Source organism: Paramormyrops kingsleyae, chromosome 18 (genome assembly GCF_048594095.1).
Source record: "Paramormyrops kingsleyae isolate MSU_618 chromosome 18, PKINGS_0.4, whole genome shotgun sequence".
Lineage (NCBI taxonomy): Eukaryota > Metazoa > Chordata > Actinopteri > Osteoglossiformes > Mormyridae > Paramormyrops > Paramormyrops kingsleyae.
In genome coordinates this window covers 16,317,521-16,334,553 of record NC_132814.1, presented here as the reverse complement: position 1 = coordinate 16,334,553, position 17,033 = coordinate 16,317,521, and the positions used below count along the sequence as shown (strand labels likewise).

Genomic DNA, 17,033 nt, shown 5'->3' with positions numbered 1-17,033 from the left:
GCTCTGAGAGGAATTGATTAGCGATGGGAATCAGTGTTTCCCCTACCATTATATTAGAGGGGTGCCCCGTCCCCCCAATGGCACCTCCCACTCCCCCTTGAAGGTCAAGTTAATTTTATTTAATTTTATTTTCTATATAGCGCCAGATCACAACAGAAGTCATTTAAGGTTGCGTTTCCTATAGAACAGGTCTATACATTGTCCTTTTATTAAACAATCTAAATAGCCTTATATTATTTATCTTATTTACACAACAGCTTGTCATTTTTTTCTCTATATGGTCGCACATTTACAATTCTCCCGTGCTCTCTGTATCGCGCATGGTGGACCTGCGCACAGACACTTGTGTGCATACACAGGTGAGAACACTCCCACCAGCGGACAGAGAGCGCACGTCGGAAAATATGTCATGTCAACCACCTGAAAAGTAGACAAAAATATCTGCGTTTTTTAAAGCCCAGAAAGATACATTGCAGTGACAAAAGCTGCACACTTTGTGGATAATTGTCATAAAATGATGTGTTCTGAAGGTTAGTTCAGTTGTTATATTGACTGCTGTCATTAAAAGAAAGACATGAACACCATGAATCCTGTCGGTGTCCGTCTGCCCCCCCCCCCAAAACTGTAAACCTAAGGGAAACAATGGGGATAATGAGAATGATGCATTTCTTGCTGAGCATTAGGGGGTACGTGGCTAGCATGTTGTGCGGCTGGGACTTGGAACGGATTGCCAGTGATGTCATATTCAATAAGAAAGAAGTGACAGACTATAAAGAATGGACTGCAGAGGTGGGGGAGTCAGGTGACTGGGGATACAGTTTCCACCTGTCCATATGACAGTTTTGACTCTAGTCATGTTATGTAGATAGTACACACACCTGAACTATAATTTTCTTGGCTGTTTTTTGTTCTTATTTGTATTATTTAGTTTTTCTTCTCAGTGATCGCCATGACCATGTGACAGGAGTCTGTGCCTGTATCTCTGAAGAGGGAAACCCAACCCCCGTTCTATCCTTGTATCATGTGACTTGAGGGTTGGATGGATCTGATTAGAGAATTCTGATACATTGAGAAAGTATGGGCACTCTTCTATGGCAGTTTAGCGATCTCCGGGTCAAGGCAGAAGTGCTGTTTGCTGCCTTTCTTAAAATGTCAGGGAATGGGCGAGAATTATTTCTTTGCTGTCATTATCCGATGCCTATTAATAGACATGGTGGAAAGAGCACTTCCTGAGTCCTGTTATTCAGCTGTACTCAGCCTCTCTCCCTCTCTGTCCCCGTCCCCCCCAGGCTTGACTTTGACTTTGTCAAGCCTGTCTGGGAAACCGGAATCTGCTCCGAATACCCAGACTAAGCCTTTTGTACGACTCATACAGAGAGCCTCAAAAATCTGTCACCGGTCGTGTTCATGCGACTCCTCCCGACTTAGACCATTTGTTCAGCTATCATTCAGTTGCTCCATTTCTGCTTGATGTGTTTCCTCTAAAATATTGCTACGAAATATGACATTGACTAAAGATAAGCTGCAGTCCCCTTGTCAGGTGGAGAGAAGTTTAATGGAGATTAGTGTATCGTGAAAACCTTGGTATGTTTATGATTCTTGTTACATTTGAATCTGCTCACAGCTGCCCTGTTTTATTCAGACTAGCTCTCCTTGCCTTTTCCTTAACCCCCCCACCCCACCCCCATGAGACTTTCTGCTAACCTTCCTCCTCTTTCCCATGAAGGCTAATCTGAGGCCTACGTTCGGTCATGCATGTGCACCTCTGCACCTGTCTCTCGCACCATATCGTGTGTCTGTTGCTGTTTGTCGCTTGGGGTGTTCTGTCATCCTAGGGCTTAGGCCTTAGGGCAGAGGTCAGAAGCGGAGAGGGAGAGGCACTGATGGTGCAGTTCTGACCGCCGTGTACCCTCTGCATTGGGTTTTCTTGAAGCGTGATTTACAGCTGGGATTACACCCTAATGTTTCATGCTGTATATCTGAAACACTATTACAGAACAGCTGTGTAAAGAGCTAAACGACGCACATGTCCAGCCACCCCCCTGCTTGCCACATGCTGTGTTCCAGTTGTCAGGTCACACCAACCGCTGCTGTGGTCACCTGACCAACCACAAAATGCATCTGCCCCGTCTGCCATTGTCCTTGTAGGTCGGCCCTGCCCTGTTTCTAATTTCCGATTTGCGTAAATTCCCTTCCTGCCCTTTGCATTGTCCTGAGTGTCACTTGCCAGCTGTTTTGTGTTTGGCAGGTCATGCGGGTATTTTTGAAACCACACAGATTGTCAGTGAGGCATGTAGGTCCGTCTGCTCAGAATCATATCGGGTTAGAATAGAGGACTTGTTTGGCACAGGGCTAAAGGACAGGCGTGGTCTGAAGGTTGGAGATCGACTGGGGTGGGGAAAAAGGGTCCTTGGAATTCTGTGTAGGTCTACTGTACTTGTGCATCTGATTTATAGGGTTATGTTCTTGGCATGTTAGTCTAGCATGTGTGGGGTGATGGTACCTTTACTTGTTCATATACCTTTGGTTAAGATGAAGCTGATCTGTTAGTATATTTAAAATATTATCGGCAAACTTGTAATTTATTTGGTTTTGCTGGGTAGCCACCAGTAACCAGAAAGTGATTTATGCCAGTTCAGTCCAACCCAATTGTATGTTGTTTAACTTGATTTTCTCTGGTAAAATATACAGCTGTTTCACTGGATTAAATTGTGAATTGCTTTGGGTATACACATTGGGTAAGCAACGACAATAATACTATTGTGTAATCTTGTGCAATAATCCTGTTTCAGGCTTTTAGCTTCATTCTGTGGACCTCTGTGCAAATGCTGCCGATGGGTAACTGATTGTTTCTGGTTTAGTCAGATGTAATTGATTCTGTAATTGTAGCTTGCTTAGTATTGATGTGCTCAGTGGTGTGGAGAGACTGTTCTTCAGCCATCCTTCCATTGACGCTGATGACAGTAATTTAATCGCTGAGACATACTGTAACTTTCAGGACTCTTCCCATGGCCATGTGTTTCAGGGTGCATTATTATGAATTCATGAATATTCAGTGGTCGGAATTTGTTTCCGGTGATCCTGCTGCAGTGATCTCAGCTGACCGTAGCCTCTAATCAAGGCCACTAGCAGCACCGCAGGTCACCAGTTAAAGCAAGATGCTTGTAATTGCAAATCCCCAAAGTGTCCACTAATCATTGGGACAGGCAGCTAGTGTCACTTGATCCATAGTTGGCTGGCAAATGGTCCCATTAACTGGCTGATAAGTAGGGCGTCAGGGGTGACAGTTTGGGAATGAGGGGGCGTTCCTTCCCTCCAGATCCACAGAATGCTGTGGAGTAGTTTTTCTCAGACTGGGGAGGGAGGAAAGGGGTAAGTTGTGTCATTCTGCTGAGGCTGATTTAACGGGGGTAGGGTGCTGTCCCTGTGGCCCTCACCTGGGTGGTCCAACCCAGCAGCTTGCCACAATTTCGCTAACGAAGTCCTCGTACCATCTTTCACTCAGTAACTTGTTTGTAAAGGAGCTTTTTCACATTAGCTCTTGGGATTAAGACATACTGATCATGTTCCCACTATCAGTATGATGAGCTGCAGGTCTGCACTCAATGTTCCCACTGTGTCAATACAGCATCATTGGGTCACATACATGCTTACATTTGCAGTACACTTTCGGTCATTATAGCTCTTTCTGACTATCAAAGCACATTCACATGGAAGAAATCTGCTAAACCTGAATATATTTATCAGGCTAAAGTATGGTTTTAGCAAGATCTAATATTTTGTTTGTCATGGCTGACTTCATTGTCAGTGATGTCATGTGCTTTGCTTTTACTGGTCAAAGTCCTAACCCCCCCCCCCCCCCCCCCCCCCACCAACCCCCTCCACATAGACACACAAGCAGTATTGTTGATTTTGTGACTAGTTAGAAATTACATGAAACCTGTCGGATAAAGTTGGAGATAAAGATCAGATAGCACAGGAGTTTTAGGTCCATGTTTACCAGCTGAAATCACTTGAAAGCGGTGATATGAGATTAAACAGACCAAACTGTTTGTGTGGGAATGACTGTCTGCTTCCTGAAGAAGCATGATGGGGACAGTCTGAGGATTGTCTTTGTCTGGCAACCTGCACACCATGTAACCGTCGAGTTGCCAGATTGTCATCTGCTGGGAAAGTGGAGTTATCAGTCACGCTTGCGTTTTAGAAGCTCCACCCCTAACACTACACCTCATGACCCCTGACCCTAGTGAATTTTCTGGAGGCACCTGGCATGTTAATTCATATGCTCTCTTTGTTTGGGCCCATTGTAAAAACCCACTGCTTTACTCCTCTTGTTTTTCACACAGTTTCAGCTGGTATTTTGGGGCACTAAGGGATTAGACATGTCCGATTGAGGGCCAGCGTTGCAGAATTCTTGAGGAAAGTACTTCATTATATTAGGGAATCCAGCAGTACAAATGAATACGGCTATAGGAGTCACCTTGGTGACAATGAAAATGATTTATAAATGAGTTCTCCCAGATTTGTCTAATCCCTCTTTCCGCTCCATTTGCTTGATGTGATGCCGCAGTGAATGTCTTTCATGCAGCCAAAGTGTGCCTTTATGGTAGGCAAGGGGCACAGAACAGAGCAATGGTGTAGCACCTCATGGAGAGAGAATATTAGGTTTGGTCAGTATAGAAGTGCATGGCCTCCTGATACTGGTATGATGTTAAGCATCACATCAGAGATACAGAGCGATTAACTGGATGTTCTGCTCTGAAATATCTGAAATGGCCATTGCCTCACCATACTTTAATTTGAAGGAGTCCCCTCAGCTATCCCTCGGCTATCACACTATCGGTGTGGTGGTAGCCTAGGAGAGAATGTAAACCATGTTCTCTGAAGTTAGTGTTGAATTGGTTACCATGGAATATGTAGATATTGGGGTCTTTAATATGAAAGAAATGGCTTTTTAAGAATTGGACCTGGAAACTTATATTTGGATATGAGTTGCTGAGTGTGATGTTACAAGAAAACAAAAATAGCCACAGTCATTCGAACTGGGGCTGGCGTGTAGAACTTACATCAATATTTATTGCATTGACCCTCTTGTTTCTGATTCACTTCCATGCCAAAGCATAATATTCATCTTTACCAAATGGGACTTATAGAAAAGAATTTGGTTTTGTCAGGAGTATTCTTATTTTTGGTGGCTTTACCCCATACAGTTAAGTTTTTCACACTATGACTACTTTTTTCTACTTCATTGGAAAGCTTATGAAATGTTGTTTAAACCATTTACAATGATGCACTTTTTCCATAATCTGAATATTCCTTTGTTTTTATTGGGCTCCTTGTGTTCTGCTTCCTTTCACCTCTCTATTCCCTACAACAGGACAGGAACTGAAATGAGGTCTGACTAGTTGCAGGAAGCCCTTTCTGCATGTCCCCCTCACCCTCCTCCATCCTGCCTGGACTGTGACATTGACCTGTCCAGGAGTGTGTGAATGAATGTCATTTGGGGCTTTCCAGACAGGCTGGATGTGATTTTTGGAAGAGGAAGGTACATGGTTGGGTCTCTCTGGTACAATTTCCCAGTTGCTAGTCGCCACAAACCTCTACTTTCATTGTAGGTGCTCACATTTCTGGATCTCCTGGATGTCCTGAGGTTGCATTGCCATGGGTGCCTTGCAACTATGGGAACTGATCATGGTTCTTTTCTATAGTGGTGGACACACCTGACTAGTCAACAGCATTGATCCCCTGTTTCTGCCTAGATGACTTAATGTTCTGGGTTGTGCTGCTTCTGAGGGGAGGCTTTTTGGAGGTGGCACCAGAAGGTGCTATTTATGTGTCTCTGCACCATGTCCTATTTTTATTTTATTTCCTTGCAATTAAGATAATAAACCAGAGGAGGTTAGCGTGCCATGATTCCAGATTACCTCTGTTTGATGGATACACCCCTCCCCCACTGTATACCGTCCAGCCACTTGTGCACATGTCAAACATGATGTTGCACTGTCCCTGCCCTCCCCTCCCCCCAATGCCCCTGGCTTTCTGATTCTCTTAGCCTTTCATTCCTACTCAGCACTCAGTCTGATAATACAACACGAACAGACAGTCTAGCATGAAGAAATGTACATCGGTGAGCTGCATTGGGATGTACACTGATTGAGGTTATTGGGGCAGAAACAGAGAAATCCCTCAGGGCTTCTTCCACCCCCCAGCACTCCGAGCGAAGAGGAGTGGGGGGGAAGAACTCTTATCGGCAAGAACCTCCTTTTTAGCACTCTTCCACACTGCCCCCGACCCCAAAAGCACCACCTCATTTACCAACAGGCTATGTTGCTTGCAACATCTCTCTTTATTCTCCTGCTATTATCTATACTCCTCCCCTGGAGAAGAATGTGCCAGAAATGTGTAATTAAAAGCACCCGGCGTATAGTACTTGTTCGTACTATATGCCGGGTGAAGATGCAATGATTTTTTTGAGCAGTATTAGAAATTCCAGCTACTACCCTGTTTTCAACATAACTGTTGAAATTGAGGAATTTTATTGTTTTATGACTAATTGTGTGGAGGGGTTGGTTTCTGGGTGTCAGCCTCCATGTTCCTTCACGTTTTAGCTGTGGCTTTGCGCGAGCACACCTCTATTGGATTGGGAGGGCATTCTGCCCCTAGATGTGCCTTATCAGAGTTTCCACCATCAAACACCTTGCAGCTTCAGCATTCTATGTGTAGAAAAATCTAGCCATTTCCTATATCCAACTGTGGCGCCCATTTCAGATGAATTAATAGGTTTTTGGGAAGGAACATGTATTTTGAGTTCAGAGGTGCCCTAGTCAGGTTGGCAGGGTTTTCTTTAGCCTTGGGGTTACATTTTGGGCAGACAACTGATTTAGGCATGATAATTACGCTCGTAGGGGTGTCCTCTAGACTTCGCCAGAACCGCTCACTTCATTCCATTCTTTTTATGCTGCTACACTAAAGTTACCCAAGTCACATTCCTGATTGACTTGAGTTTTAGTTTAGTTTAGGCATGCTGATGCGGACTGAACATGACTTAGCTGCCTACCTTTCTGAGCATGTCTTTGGTCACAGTCCACATACAGGATTAACTTTGTACAGTACAAGCTGAGAGCTGATAAGGCTGATCCTAATTGCCAAAAATCCTCTTTGTGGTATTTTAAGTTTTAGCGATATTTGGAGTTGAAAATGTCATGAGTTTTGTTCAATATCCTTTCTGGAATACAAAATATTTCCATGTAGTGGAAGGCAAATGTCTTTTTTAACCACTTGTTCACTTTTCGTGGTTTCATTCATTTTTGTTTAATTTCTCACAAATGCGCCACATGGTCCGTGAGTGAGTCCGACAGCTTGGATGAGAATGAGTATGATTGTCTCAGAGAGTGCCTGCAGAGCTCACGCAAAAGCAGCGGCGGTAAACTTTATACAGAAGTAATTTTCTTATTTTTTTTAATTAACCTTAGTGATGGCCGCTACCCAGCAGACTGGTATGCTCCTTGCCATGTGGCAATTGCATATGCATGAAATGCCAAGGTGGTATTAACATCACACATTGTGCAAGTCAAGGGCAGCACAGTGATATAGTGGGTAGTGCTGTCGCAGCACACCACAATTTGTGTATGTGAAGTTTGCATGTTCACCTTGTGCATGCATAGGTTTTCGGCAGATACTTTGGTTTCTTTACACTGTCCAAAACATGAACATAAGTGAATCGGAGTGCCTAAATGAACTGTATTTGTGACCGAGTGTGAACTCTGCAACGCCTGGTTGGTTCCTGCTTCATGCTAACTGTAATGGTTTATATTACAATGATAATGATAACACTTTTATTGATCCCCACGGGGGAAATTCTCTTTTTGCCTCCCATTTTGCCATCTTGCTCCCAGGTGAGAGCAGGCTTGGCAGGGAAGGGCAACGACCTGTAATGGCGCCCTGGGAGCTGGGAGTTAAGGACCTGGCCTAAGGGCCCACAGATATGCCAAGGCCAGGCTTGAATTGTTGACTGTCCGATCACAGGCCCAGAGGCTTAGCCCACTGAGCCACACGTTCTCCCTGGACATTATATTATATTATAAGAATGATTAATCTGGGAATTGTGAGATTAATCTGTGAATTATTCGATTATTGATGGAAATTCATTTTTATTCTTATAACATCCATACCACCCTTCATACACACGACTTTTAAAAGTTGCTTCGTGTGGCGTGTTAAAGCTAGAAGTATGAACATTCGGGACTGCCGACAGTCTGGCTCTGTGTCCCGTGTGCTATGGCATGCATGCTTTCACGTGAAGTATGAATCAGCCCTGAGCCATGCTTATGGCACAGAGTAGAGAGAGCAGAGGCGGCACAACAGGCTAAAATGTTGGGGGCATTCATTCTTATGTAAACCCAATTTGCCAATTTTGAAGTCAGATTGAGGTTATGTCTATATATTGTGCGATAAGTTGATAACATAATTATCGTGGCAGGTCTAATGTCAATATCTTGAATTTTAATGAATATCTCCCAATATTGATATGTAAGCAGATATATTGTGCATCTCTAAGGCTAGCATTACTTTTTACTTAGCTAGTTAGCTACCCAGAGTCTTGACCATTGCTGCCATAGCTAGTAGGGATGTAACAGTAAACAGATTTTATGGTTCAGTATAAACCTTTGGGTGTATGGTTTGGTACAATTTCAGTACAGTACAGTCTGTTTGAAATTACTTATTAGTTAAACTGCATACAAGTACAATTGGGAACAGTTGTAAACCAAAGGCAATGCCTCTGTTGGCATGACTAAAATTATGTTTAAATAACATAAAATAAGAGATGCAAAATTCATTTAAAAAAGTGAACTCAAATATTTAACATCATGACAGTCATAATGGATTTAAACCTTGATTCATGACAATACAGCTTTACACCCCTGATTATCATTATTATTGCTTAGGGAACTTAGCCCTGTGGCAGACTGGCATCCCATCTTATGTACTCCTGCCTTTTGCCCTATCTTCCAAAGATATGCTCCGTAACTCCCACCCCCACCCCCACCCCCACAACCCTGACTGGGAGAACTCATAGGGAAAGAGAGATGTTATATAGCTTAATATGAAATTAATCAAATGCCTTGAATGGTTCAACATCAACTCCCTTCTACAGGCTTGAACCCACATAGTTTTGTGAGGCTCTTAAGCCTCTGTCCTGGTCCCAGGCACCTATTACATTTGCTGAAAGTCAGCATAATTCACCCACGAAATATCATCTTAGCTGTCATCTGCAGGATCTTTGCTATTTTTTTTTTTAGCCAGTTTTACCCTGACCTTGCTGGCCTAGTACTGAGGTCCCCTATGTCCTCTGTGATGATAACGACAATGTACACTGGGACACAAGGCTTATCTCTCCAGTCTCCTCAAGGATCCCTGGTGTCCTGTTAGTGGGAATTGGACCAGAGAGCAGTCAAAGAGGTGCACCAGGTATGCCAGCTCTTGAAGGCAACCAGCTGCAGAATGGGGCATCCCAGCTGTCCTGTGATTCGCTGCAGAGCAGAATGGCGAGGTTTTAAAACCTACCAAAGTGTGGTAGACCAGCTCAGGATGCTACTTAAGGTGTCCCATGTTGCTGTGGCACTGCTTGCCTCCAGAGCAATGTCTTGTTTGCAGCTGGAGTCATTTCCCAATGCTTTAGCATCAGGGATGAATCTTGGACCAGCAGTGTGGGTTTAATTTACAAACATACAAATGGTGACACAGCCGATCTAGAACAGCAGGCTGTTTAAAGTGGGGCCCATTGCAGCCTTAATTTATTTTGTTAAACATTTATTAATCGCTGAGTATTACTTACCAGTCCAGAGCTCCTATACAAGAGTGTTTTATTTCAAGGCCTCCCCTGCTATTGGCACACCCGAGGTGTTCAGCTGACAGAAAGAGACACCAACTAGCTGTCCAACAAACATTACACAGACTGGTAGAAAGGGCGAAATCACCAGCTCTGTTTTGTCTCCTGATTTTTTTTTTTTCCTGTTTGTTTTTTTTGTTTGTTTTTTTTTGGGGGGGGGGCATGCCAGATTCCAGACAGCTTCCTCTTCACATGTGGCCTCAGCCGCCAGTGCACCCCCCAGTTCCCCCTCCCCAACATCCACTGAAGCGTGTTTTGAAAGCTTTGAAAGTTCTGCAGTTCCTTCGCCACTCGGGGGTGTCCCCGACCCAGCTGATTTTTGGCCAGACATGCTGTGCTTCTTTCAAGGCACAAAAAGTCTCATTTCAACTCGTGCCTAGTCCCCTCCCCCTTCCATCTTGTAGTCCCTCCCACCAGTCCCTGCTCCTCCCTCTCAAGCTCATTTCCTGACCCCTTGCAAAAATGCTCAGTTCTGAATTCAGAATTCTTAAATACAGGCCAAGCAAGTGTCAAAACAAAGACCATCTGCTTCGCCTTTCGCAGTTTCCTCTCATCTTTTCAAATCATCGTTGGGTCTTCAGTCTCTGCTGCCTTTGCTGCGGCCTGGTGGTGTCCGGGCATGTCCACTTGAGGCCAAAGCTGTTAGGTTTTTGGTCATCAATGGATCATTCAGCTCACCAGAGAAGGCCTGAAAGGGGTTCTCTGTGACTGTGAAGAACGTGGAGCACGTGGTAATTCAGTAAATGGTTCCATACTGAAGGCCACTGAGTCATATTACATTTTAAATGTATTCAGTTCTCCCAGTGGATGCATGGTGCCTGTGTAGTATCCGGCCTTTTTGGATGGTCATGATTGCTGACTTTGTTGCAGCACGGCATTCGCCTGCTTCAGAATGCCCTGTTTTGACATGTTTTGTGCTGCAGGTGTTTAAATGAGCTCTAACATTTACCTGTAATTTCACAGGTATCACATTTTGTACCCACCTCGCCTGTGCTCAGTGATTCACATTTACCATTTAATTTTCTTAAAGTCTTCGGCTGGGTGACAAGCAGTCTTGAAGATTAAATAGGACTTTCCAGTTTGGACCTTCTCTTTAATCATGGAAAGTGATCTTTCAAGGATGGAAAATTGGAAACGGAGCAAATTTCTCAGTGTTTCAGTTCGGTCACCTTTTCTGGGAAAAGTCAGCTCATTTGGTTAGAGTTGAAGAAAGGTTTCTTTTTTCTTAACTTCAGAGGTTTAAAAACATTCCCCTGCAGCTTACTGTGGTTAGGCTATTGTGTAAATTTCATCTTTCCGTAAGTGATCTCCCACTATTGATTGACTTCTGCCTTTTTTTTAATTCCAGGTAAGTTTGAATGCTCCACCTTTCCAGATGACTGTGTGCGGACTGATGCGTAGAAATACTTATGAATTCCCTCCAATCCTGTCTCTCCTAGTCCCCTGTGATCATATTGTTTTAACTGTCCAGTTTGCCTTGATGTGTTTGTACAACTGCATCTTTTTGTGAAGCATGCTGTCACAGTACAGCCCCGATGGATATCCCTAGTTAGACAAAAAAAAAAGCAGGTCACCCCTCCTGAACCACTGAGCGACGATCAAAATGGCCTCTTTAGTTCCCCTGACTCTCCACTTGTCGTGGCCCAGAGACATTCTGGGGCCACTGAGGCAGTCTTGTGCAGAGGCACATTGGGAGCTCATTGCCAAAGCCACCCCCCCCCTCCCCCTGCCTTGCTTTCCCCTGTGTCTCCCACTCCCCCTTTCACACACTCAGGAAACGGGAGCTGAGCCAGTGCTGCTCACTGTTTCCGGGAATCTGTCCCACAATGCCTCAGTGTAGTCAGTCGGGTTGACGTGAGCACCATTGTTCCCAGTGCTGGGCCATTGTTTAAGGGAAGGAACAGCTACAAATACAAAAACCACCCAGTGAAGGGGGGGGGGACCATAAGCCCCAGCTATTTATAAAAAAATAAGGGAGGAGGGGGTGTCTCATAGCTTATACACGGGTTGTTTTCTCACGTCTGAAAAGACTTGTCTTTTAGCGACAATGGGGGTGACTTGCTTGTTTTAATGTTGTATATATTTTAATTTATTAGCAGAAAAATCATAATCAGGCTGAGGGATGCTGTGGCAGTGTCTTTTGGAATCAAAGCCAGAAAGTTATTTTATCCTAGGCTGCAGACTAAACTGGCTCTGCAAAGTGGGTAGGAAATTGGATTCAGTTAAACACGATAGCACTCTTTAAGTTTAATCATCTGATGAATGCTGATGAATGGCGGATGCCTGTGTTTGGTCAAAACATGCGGGTGCTGCATTTCCTGCTAACTCTCAAGCCAGTTGGCGTGAATTGAACAGTGCTGATAGTGTCCCAGGGTATATTGATTTGATTATACTGGATTTTCTCCAGTGGGGAGACGATATGGGAGTGCTTAGACTGGCATTTTTAACATGGCTGTGTTAATTGGTCGACTGCTCATTAATGTTGTAGACTGTAATCCACTTATCCTTAACAAGAAATCTCTTGTCTCTTGTCTTTCAGGTATCCTAAAAAACCGACCAGGTAAGAACACCCTTTTCATGCTTTATTCTCATGCTGTACAATTCTGTTAGATACTCTGCAGTCTGTGCAACCGTTTCGCACCCACATCTGAGCGAAATGCGAAAGGGGACACAAAGGGCCTCCTTCTGCGTCGGACCCCTCTGCTGCACTCTCTGAGGAACAGAGGACTGTCACAGATGGCGTGAGCCAGCTGTGCCAAGGGACCTGACCTCCCTGCTGGGTCTGAGGGTCTCTGTCAGAGCTTAGGCCTTCTGGATGTGCAGCCCACTTGTGGATCTGAACTATAGACGTGACTCATCATAGATCCAGAGTTTAGGGTCTGACCCAAGCAAAGGCTGAGGTCTTAGACGTGGTCCAGTTATATGCCTTAAACTTAGGATTTCCTTTTATAAATTTAAGCTTAAGCGCAAGGCTTAGCCTGGTTTTAGTCTTGGACCTTAATATCTGAATCATTATCCCAGAGTTCAGAGACATGGAACAGACGCAGTGATGGGTGTGAGGCATAGGACTCAGGCCAATAGTAACCCCAGGGAAGTCACACCCATGGTATGGTGCAAAATGCTGTGAAATGTTTTTCTGCATAAAGTGCCATCAGTCCTTAGGCTTAGGATGCCTTCTAGCAGGAAGTAGCTTCTGTGAAATGTTGGCAAGTGCTATTCAAGGAATTTGGAGATGGATAAGCGATCAGAAGGGATGGCTTTTGGCTATGTCACGCTGTAACTGCAAACGTGCTCTTCATTTTGTTTCCTTTGTTTCGTGCTGACCTTGTGAGTCCTTTGAGCACTTGTGAATGGGGCCCGCTGTCCTTAACAAAATTGAGTTGTAATTAGGAGTCAGACAAACTGGCTTTGCATGATATTAGAGAAACAATCGTATGTAATTATGTGTGCAAGAATGTGTTTAAGTCCAGAGAAGACTGTTCCCCAGGCCGAAAGGCACAATGGACCTTCTTGGTAATGCCTGTCTGGGTCATGGCCAGCCACAGGGGAAATGATCCTTTGGTGCCCCCTGTCATTCAGGACAGAGGTGCCTCTTTATTAAAAAACCAATTAATATCTGAAATAACAGGTGTACGGCAGCAGTTATTAATAACGTTATTCACGGCATCGAGCACCAATGTAAAATGGAAACCAGTGCACCGACGGGTCCTTGAGCACCCGGAAAGAGATGGTCGCAGAAGCCTGGCCAGGCTGGAGTGTCACGCCGTCCCCACCCCTCCAAGGCTGTGTATCTTCGTGTCTCACAGGACAGGCAGCATTCTCAGCAAGGACCACCCACCAGACAAGAAGCCCAAGAGCGACAAACCCAGCGTGCCCACCTCGCATGACTTTGACCCCACAGGTAATATCAGCAACACTTATTGCATACACACGTCTGCCATGTCTCTCATGGCTGACACCAGTCCTGCTTTGATCGATGGAGCCCTCCCACACATTAAAGTTACTCTCCTAAAAACATTAGGGCAGACTAGCATGGGAGTGCTAAAGTATGTATGTGGTGCATTTTAGGGCGCTTTTCCACCGCACTAGGTACGGTACTATCGGCGCGGTACTTTTGGTGCTTTTGCCTTTCCACTGACGTCTGGTTGAGTACCAGTACCAAAAGTTCCAGTTCTGAAAGTGCCAAACCAGCTGGTGTACTACTTTGGTACTTCGGTACTTTGGGGTGAGACTTGAAACACTTTCTTTGTCGATTGGTTATCTAAATAGCCTGCCACTGAAACACAATACAAACAGCACTCAGAATACATACAGTTGCGGGCTCAGAAAATAATGATAAACTATATAAAAAAAAATGCAATTTGGTCGTAAGAACATATACAACAGAAAGATCTGGATGACATGACAAGAAATTAAAAAGTATTTTGTTGAAAATACTAATACAGCACCTAGCATTGTGCAATGTAATTTTGTATCATAAATTTCTCACAAACCAGACTTCGAGTGATTTAAATGACCAGGATGAAAATGATTACGATTGTCTCGGAACGTATGCAGCACTCATGCAAGAGCAGCGGAGGTGAACTTTAAACATATAAGAATCTATGAAATGAATGATTAAAAATATTTTGGTGAAGCTTAATGCTATCCGTATAGAACTGAAAGTGAGAAAAAGTCTTATCCTAATATAGCTGACTAGCAATGTAAGAATTGGATGTGCATACCATGTGGTATTAATATTACACATCATCCAGCCCTATAATATATTACAGCCATTTTAAGAATTCCGTAAAAAAAAAAACCCTGCCCTGCGCTGTGATGTCATTTGGCGGCAGTACCAGTTTTTTCAGCAGTGGAAAACCAACACCTTGAAGTACTGTACTTACAGTACTTTCTTGAAGTACCAAAAGTTCGGTACCAGCTGCCGTGGGAAAACGCCTTTAGATGTCAATAGTTAAACATTGGCTTTTCACAGTTCCAGTCAAGTCTGGACACAACTGCTGAAAATTGTTTTTCAACAATATAATGACCCTAAGCATACCTTGGGGTTATTACCTTGAGGTAGTCAGTACTAGGGGTGTAAATCACAGCTTTCTTCGCGATACGATACAGTATCGATTCCTTAAGCCAACAGTTCGATTTTTTTTGATACCTCAGAAATTCCCACGATGCGATACGATATGATTCGATTCAGTTCGATACTAGGGGTAGTAGTCGAAATGATGAAATCTCACACTATCATTTACATTTCAATGGATTAAAAAAGGCAAGTATAATTAGCATTTAATCATATTTTATTGGGAACTGTAAACAAAATCTAGTGTAGTCAAGTATGTCCCATAAATCAAGCAAAATGAAGTGCAATACGGTAAAAATAAAAACTTTGGATGGATGTAGATTAACATGGTGACTAATTTTTATTTTGAATCAAGTCTTCTCCTGACAAATACAAAAGTGTAACAAAAAGTATGTTCATAACTGTCATGACCTGCTCGTATGACCCTCTCTTGTGCTAGAGGCTTCTTACTTGGTCCAGCTCCCCCATTCATTTTTATACCCTTTCTTAAGTTTAGTAGAAATAAATTGGAGGCTAACTAGGCGACTCGGTAGCTTGCAGCAGCTGGCGCGGTTGAACGCGTCATCCATCCTCTGTTTTTTATGCCATACGATCTGCCCACACTACCTTTGCGATCGACCAGTAGGTCGCGATCGACGTATTGGGCACCCCTGGTGTAGACCATGTATACGTCGGAGTGGATCATGAAAACAATACTGGAACAGGCCAGAAAATAAAAACGCATGTATCGATATTTATGCGGTCACATCGATGCATCGGATCGTTTGCCGTTGAATCTATATATCGATACAAATCGATGTATTGTTACACCCCTAGTAAGTACTATACTATCTTGTGAACAAGGCAAGAGATGGACTGCTGTGACAGATGACCTGGCCCCCACAGTCCCCTGACGTAAACCCCATAGAGCTGGTATGGGATGAGTTGGATCAAAGAGTAAAGTAGTCAGTTTGCACCCAGAACTTGTGAAAACTTCTTCAGTACTGTTGGAGAAGCATTCCAGGTGGCTCCATCTGGAAGCTGATTGAATTGAAAGAATGCCAGGAGTCTGCAATGCTGTCATCAAAGCAAAAAGGGATTATTTTGAAGAGCCTAAAATTTGAGAATATTTTGAGATGCCGAATACATCTCTTGATCATTGTAGTATTTGATATGTATTACATCATTTCCTCAAGGCATTTTATTATATGGTGAATAACAGCTAAAATAGACACAAATGCATTAAAAGCAGGTGTGTTCAAACTTTTGTCTGGTACTGTATGTGGACAACTAGTCCATCTGCTAAGAGTTTGGTTTCCACACTGATTACAACCTCTTCAAGCTGCACATGGTATTGAAGATCATCAATGAGCAGAAGTAAATGACATCACAATCTCTCTGATCCATATCTCACTGCATGTGTCATAACAGCCATTAGAGGACCTTGAATTTAATTTTTCGGCCCCAGGGAGGGCCATCTGTTTAGAAGGGCCATCCGGGTGAGGCTGAAGAGCGCCAGGGCGCCACTTATCTTGTGCTAAAGACAGCAGCTCAAGCCTGCAACAAGCAGAGATAACCATGCTAAGAACCCTCTATATGATAACGTCAGCAGTGCAGTGCTGTCTTTGGACGGGCTACCAAAACCAGATATCCTGTCTATACCCTCCGTTAGGTGGTTACTGTTTTAGTTAATATTATACATCATCCAGCCCTATAATATATTACAGCCATTTTAAGAATTCCGTACAAAAAAAAAACCCTACCCTGCCCTGCTTTAGTTGTTTTAGTTTAGTTTAGTTGGATAATAGGATCAGGCCTGTGTCCACCCAAATGGCGTGTTCCACACTTTTCTGCAGGTGTGTTTGGGAAGTCCTCTGCATACATCTGCTTTTCCTCACTTGGGCTATTACGGGTGTTGGTGTTAGTGTTGGTGTGGGTACAGGCACTCTCCTTTGGCTGACCTTCCTCTGTGTTTAGCATGGTTTTAATAGCCCTAATCTCCACCTCATCTGCCCTCCGGCTTGTTCCATCTTATGCCTGCAGCTGATTCCTTCTCATTTGGCCTGTGCTCCGATCTCATGCCGTCAT

At 43.8% G+C, this 17,033-nt stretch overlaps 1 protein-coding gene across 2 annotated transcripts in view; it reads left to right on the top strand.

Annotated features, from left to right (window-relative positions):
• Positions 1-17,033, top strand: part of arhgef12b (Rho guanine nucleotide exchange factor (GEF) 12b) — a 60,403-nt gene that overhangs the window by 18,650 nt on the left and 24,720 nt on the right. For both annotated transcript variants that reach the window (XM_072702433.1, XM_023816281.2), the window contains exons 2-3: positions 12,429-12,449; positions 13,696-13,790. In XM_072702433.1, coding sequence (XP_072558534.1) covers positions 12,429-12,449; positions 13,696-13,790 — 116 coding nt within the window. The remainder of the gene's footprint in view (positions 1-12,428; positions 12,450-13,695; positions 13,791-17,033) is intronic.